The sequence below is a fragment of the Cyrtonyx montezumae genome, unplaced genomic scaffold (assembly GCF_038088225.1).
Source record: "Cyrtonyx montezumae isolate F1298 unplaced genomic scaffold, pur_monq_1.0 scaffold_9, whole genome shotgun sequence".
Lineage (NCBI taxonomy): Eukaryota > Metazoa > Chordata > Aves > Galliformes > Odontophoridae > Cyrtonyx > Cyrtonyx montezumae.
In genome coordinates, this window is record NW_027072100.1 from 9,393,024 (window position 1) to 9,398,959 (window position 5,936).

Below are 5,936 nucleotides of genomic sequence, written 5' to 3' on the forward strand. Positions count from 1 at the left end.
TTCTAAAACGATGCTCGAGTTTATTAGTAGCCATTGTACAAGTACAAAGTCAATCTCTGCATTACTGAATCCACACAGAAATGGGATAGCTGTGTTGAGAAATAGCAGAAGGCTGGTGTAGGAATTGCTGGGGGGGTGCAGGCTTGTCTTACCCCAAAGCAGCATGTTCATCTGCAAGCAGCTCTGCAGGGAAGGGAAGGGCCATGTAGCTTAGGATGAGGGCCCAATGCCCGGCTCACTGGCATGTCGCCTGCGCCCTGTTCCTGCTGCTGGCACCAGCCCACATGCCAGAGGCCCCATAGACACTGGCAGTGCCCCCAAGCTGCAAGAAAGCAAAACATCAGGTCAGGAAAGCCACAGGGAGCACTGTGCTCAACCTGCCTGTATTTCCACAGCCCAACAGCAAGTGGAAAAGATCCACAGGATGTCACCCATGGGGTCAGGATGGGTCATGGGGGCGTGGATCCCAACCACCCAGGTCAGGATGCACCCTGGGGATGTGGTATGACTGTTCCCAGGAGCTGCACAGTGGCTCTGCCCCAGCTCTTTATCCAGAGCAAAGTACTCACCTCTCTGGGGACTCTGATACAGTTGTCATGGCTGGGTGATTTGTCTTCCCGAAGAAGAAGCTGGCCCACCACTGGCCAGTGTCAGATTTGGGCAGACCTTGGGGACAGCAGAGGTCAGTACACACTGTGCAGCTCTGCCACCACCCCACAGCAGAGGCTGGGACAGCTCTGCTGGGAGCACAGCTGCATGCTGCCCCCAGTGCTTCCGTAGAGATTCCCAAATGCAGGATGCTCTTGCTAGGACACACAGGGGATGTGCTCCCATGCACTTACCTGGGTGGTGGGGGATGACCTCCCCAGCATACTCAGAGCTGCTGCAGGAGCTGTTGCTGGATGTGGAGCTCAGGCGCCCTGCAGAGAAACCGCAGCCGTCAGGAAGACAGCCTGGAGGGATGGCAAGCTGGCCAACACAAACACCTGAACACTTGTGCAGGAAAATACTTCTACCACACCAAGGATGTTATTTAATGGCTTGGTATTGCAAGCAGCACTTCAGAAGCTTTTACAGATGTCTCAAGGACAAGAGGATGCTGATTCCTGCACTTAATCTGCACAGCTTTAGCCCAACGACTGTAAGCCCGTTCCTAGTTTGCACTCAAAGGGAATATTTCAATTCCCTTGGAGCAGAAAGCCACCCCCCAGGGAGGCACCAATGGCTGACACAGCCCAGAGTGGCTTTGCAGCTCGTTTTCACAGCAGTGGTGCATAGCACCCAACAACTCATAACAATTTAGTACATAAGAGGAGCTGGCAGGACTGCTCCCCAGCTGGACAGAGCTGCTGGACACCCTCCTTCCTCGCCAAGGGTCTCCTGGGGCTTCCCAGTGACTCTCCACACTCCAACATGCTCTGCTCTTACTTCGGTGATAGTTGTGCGTGGCCATAAGCGACCCGCTCGATGGGATGGAGGCCATGGCTCTGGGTCCTGGGTTTGTGCTGATGGAAAACCTGCAAGTAAAGGAGCATCCATGATGCAGAGGAACCAGACCGATTTTTTTTAAGAGATCTGACCACAGCAGATACAATGCCTAGCATACAAAGTCCTCCACATGCATCAACTTACAGCAATAGAGCCAAAATAATTCCCTTGAAAACAAGGGCTTGCACAGCCACAGTGCCACAGCTTCCTGGGGCCCAGCACTGCTGTTTTTGCTTCCCTGTAGCAATCCTGTTCCTTCTCTTGGGCCAACACTTGAGTGTTGTGAAATCTCAGCATTAAATTGCATAAGGAAGAAATGAGCACTTCGGTGAGGACATGGGATGGGGGGCACCCACTGGGGCCACGCAACCACAATGAGCTACAGCACTGGGGAAACTGAGGCACAGCATTGCCTGAGCTGACTCCTACATGTCACCCACACAGGACCACAGCAGCTGCATCCAGAGGGCTCAACTCCGTCTCCCAAACCCTCGTGATGAACCAGACCCACCCAGCCCCTCCCAAAGCATCCCCCTCCCTGCTTTCCCCCCAAAACATCCCTAGAACGACACTCGAGCTGAGCTACCCCCACCACCCACACACCCAAGCCATTCCTGAAGGCTCTGCAGCGCACCTGGGCGGCACGAGGGCCCGGTGGGGTCCGAAGAAGGAAGAAAGGGGGGAGGAGGGCAGTGGGGCCCGGCGGGGCCGCTCGGAGCCCCCACCCGAGGGAGCGCAGCACACGCACCCGCTCCGCACGGCCTAAGCCGCGGCGCTGCTGGCTCCGCCTCCCACCCAGCTTACATAACCACTTTAGCCACGCCCCCTCGCCGCGCCGCCAATCAGATTGGTGAGTTGGATAGACACGCCCACTTCGTCCCGGAGGGGGCGGAGCTTGCGAGAGGGGCGCGGGACGGGCGGACCTCGAAGTTTGGTGCGAGGGGGTTTAAAGGGGGCCGAGCAAAAATGCGCTTCCCTCAGGGGAAAAAAAAGCCGTCGTTGCTTCTTACTCTTTAAAACTGTAGCATAAATGAAGCAGTGTCTTTTTATCTACCTATATAAGGGCCTCGTACAGCCCACACTGAAGCACAGCTCTCCTTGCGGTGGGGTTCCTCCTCCCTCTCACCTGCGATTTTAATCAGTCAGTCGTTAAGCACAGGGCACGCAGCCAGCCTGTCCCCAGCTCCCCCCACCTGCCCCATGGCAGTGCTCCCGGAGACCCATCAGCCCTAAGAAATCAGCCCCAGCAGCAATGGGGACAGCCTTGGCACCGCCTGGCTCTGCTGCCCCACTTTAGGATCCTGCTGCAGGTCCGGGCTGTGCTCCAAGGGGCCACTTCATCTCCGTGTAGATTCTTTCCGTAGAGCAGAATCTCTCTGCTTTAGCTCACATTTGTTATATTTTAATAGCAATGCTTTAGGGCAGGGCTCCTTGCTTCACTTGGCAGCTGCACGGCGAGGCCACGAGCACGTCCCCATATAACCCTGCAGCAAAGCTTCGTCTGAGTGAGCCGGAGCCCAGCCAACAACCCCAGCCCTCCCCAGGCCAACCCCAGGGCCCCTGGCTGAGCTGTGCCTGACGGTGTACAGCAGGCGTTTGGATAGTGCCCTCAGTAAATTGCTTTAACTTTTGGTTAGCTCTGAAGTGATCGAGCTGTTGGTCTCTTAAGGCTCTTTCCAGCTATTCTATTCCATTCCGTTCCCGTAACTAAGGATAAGAAGAAATCCAAAACTTGGAGAAAATCTTAGAAGAGCCTTGGGGCCACGCTCAGATTTTTGGTTTTGCACCCAGGGAGGTGAGAGTGACCTGATGAGAGGCCAAATGTTTTTGCCAGGACTGAGCAGGGTCATGTCAGAGTCTTTGTGAACTGGGAATCACGACTCAACCCGTACCTCCCCTTCCTGATGCATTGCACACCAGTCTGGGACAGCAAGAGGTGAACTGGGTGGCACAGGAGAGAAAAGCAGGGTACCATAGCTCTCCCTAAAGACCCCCTCACAGGGCTTTCCGTAGGAGCAGCAAATTACTCCACCACCAAGTGCCAGCACTCCACCAGGGACCAACGTCTTTTCTCCCACCTGCTGCTCCATGCTGCTTTCCTGGACTCAGCCTTTTGGCTGTTGATTAACTCACATGTTTAGGCAGAAATAGTTTGTGCTTTCTATTTGCCCTTGGCCCTTGCACCATCCCTCTGCTGCCAGAGGAGCTCCTGCAGCAGCCCAGCATGAGAAATATTTGCTTTCATTTCCTACGTTTTGCTGGATTGGGCGAAATTGGAATTTTTTTTTTCCTTCCAGAAACTTCACTTCTCCCTCATCCTTCACAAAGGCCAAAGTGGGACGTTTAAAATAGCAACAAACGACACAGCTCACATACATTGCCTTAGTCTGGCACTGTTTCCAAATGCTGCTTGGACAACTTGAATCCACAAAGAGGGTGCGTGCCACTTTGAGACCATAGCAGCAGATGCTGCTAATAACACGTCTGCAATGCCCACCCTATAGCAATTGGGAAAGGAATGGGGCCCCTGCAGCTGGGGCACAGCCTGATCTCCTATTGCATCTCCAGTCCTGGTGGGAGATGAGGCTGAGATCCTGAGATAAAAGAAAATGAAAGTCCTGTTTCAGCTACGCCTTCATTCCAAAAGCATATATAGACTCAGACAACTGCCAGAACCCAGCAGACAAAGCTGGAGACAAACCCAAGCAGCTCAGCAGCTGGAGAGGAGGAAGAAAAAGCTGCTCTGAGTATCACCAGCCTGGCCATGTCCTCGTGTCCCCACCTCTACTGTCCACACTGGGACTAGGGGTGCATGCAGGCTGCAGCCCGCACCCCCACACATTCCCAATGCCTTCTGCTTCACTTTTAGCACCACCTCGTGGCAGCAAGGCCTGCACGCCTGCACTCTGTCCTGCTGCATACACCCAGCACCTTCCTGGCATGCAGTAAACCCATCACCTATTGGATGCAGCTTCAGACTTCGGTTTCTCATTAGACTGGGCTGTACGTAAGTGCCCGATCAGACAGCAAAATGCTTTTGCAGGATGAAAGTTTCTTGCAGTCGTTGCCAACCACCACAGCAAACTCAGCGGATTGCTTTTTCCAGGTTGAAACAGTCAAGTCCAGTGCTGCACCTTTCCTGGGACATGAACACAGATTAGGAGCATCACAGCTCCCAAGGGCTCAGGAATTTGCTGGGGCTTCAAAGGAGATGTGCCCCAATCCTGGTGTCTCGCACACCTAAGCTTCATTCCCACCTCCCTGTTCCAGGCCCCTGATCACAGGGCCTCACTCAATTAGCACTAGATTCTTTTCTGCTATTTTGCACAGCTTGGCTGCTTCTCAGATAAGGAGAGTGCTGTCCCTGCACCTTGGCATTGTTCCTGCTGCTGCTTTTCAGTGAGTCCTTTCAGTGCTGCCAGGGACAGCCCAGCCCTGGGGAGCATGCGTGGAATGGGCAAAAGGAGCAAACAGTGTCCCTGGGTCCATAGGGAGGAAGTTCAGGTGACTCCTGCAATGCTGCACCCCAAGGGACTCCATGAGCTGATGGATCTCTTGTCTTTGCACCATGGGGAGAGCTGCACACTCCCAGAGCTGCTCCTAAGCAGAGCAGCTACAGCTGTGACCCTAAAACCCAAACTTGACCTGGCTTTTTTCCAGTATCTCCATTCCCCTTGCTCACAGAAACGCACCTCATCCCTCTGTGGTGGCTCTCCCTACAGCAGCAGAACTGTGGCCTGATGTTTGCAGAAGCCAGGGAGCCTTAGGAAACCACAGCAAAAAGTTAAATGCTTTTACATAGCAGCAGGGTGAAGCTTTCTTACCAGCAGTGCTGCCTCTATTCTAACTGTCAACCCATGCCCCACCGTGCCCAGGGAGGTTGTGGGGTCCCCATACCGGGAGAAGGTCAAGAAACATGGAGATATGGCACTGAGGGATGTGGTTAGTGGGCATGGTGGGCTGGGCTGGGGTTGGACTGGATGGTCTTGAATGACTTTTCCAACCTTGATGATTCTGTGGTTATGTGAGAAAGCACAAAGGTGACCAAAGCAAGGAGCTGGAGAGGAACAGCCAGGACAGGAGCTGCCTATCCCCACCTGGAGAAACAGAGACCAGAGACACTTACATTTCTGTTTGCACACATTACGGTTCCATCTGGGTTTGCAGGAGTGGGACTGGTTGCCACCCACTGCCTTTCAGTGGGGCAGCATGCAGAAGGCAGCATGGATGGAGGCACACACATTTAATGACAAGGACACTGGACACACACTACAAGAAAATCAAGCAGAGCCACGACTGCAAACAAACTGCAAACCTTCATGTTGGTGTGGGGATGGCAGGAACCTCCCCCCCTACTGGCTGAACGGAGCTGTGAACTGGGTGACGTCGTCACTACCATGGGGCTTTCCAAGACTGATGCACAGCCGAGCTCCAGCAACGAATACTCC

General features: G+C 54.0%; 1 protein-coding gene across 1 annotated transcript; it reads right to left on the reverse strand.

Annotated features, from left to right (window-relative positions):
- Positions 1-2,254, reverse strand: PPDPF (pancreatic progenitor cell differentiation and proliferation factor). Its single transcript, XM_065754180.1, has 5 exons — positions 2,123-2,254; positions 1,429-1,517; positions 843-920; positions 570-666; positions 1-322 (listed from the first exon to the last, which is right to left on the reverse strand). The coding sequence occupies exons 2-5, from the start codon at positions 1,481-1,483 to the stop codon at positions 211-213; spliced, it is 342 nt and encodes a 113-aa protein (XP_065610252.1). The 5' UTR covers positions 1,484-1,517; positions 2,123-2,254; the 3' UTR covers positions 1-210.
- Positions 2,255-5,936: the final 3,682 nt, after the last annotated feature.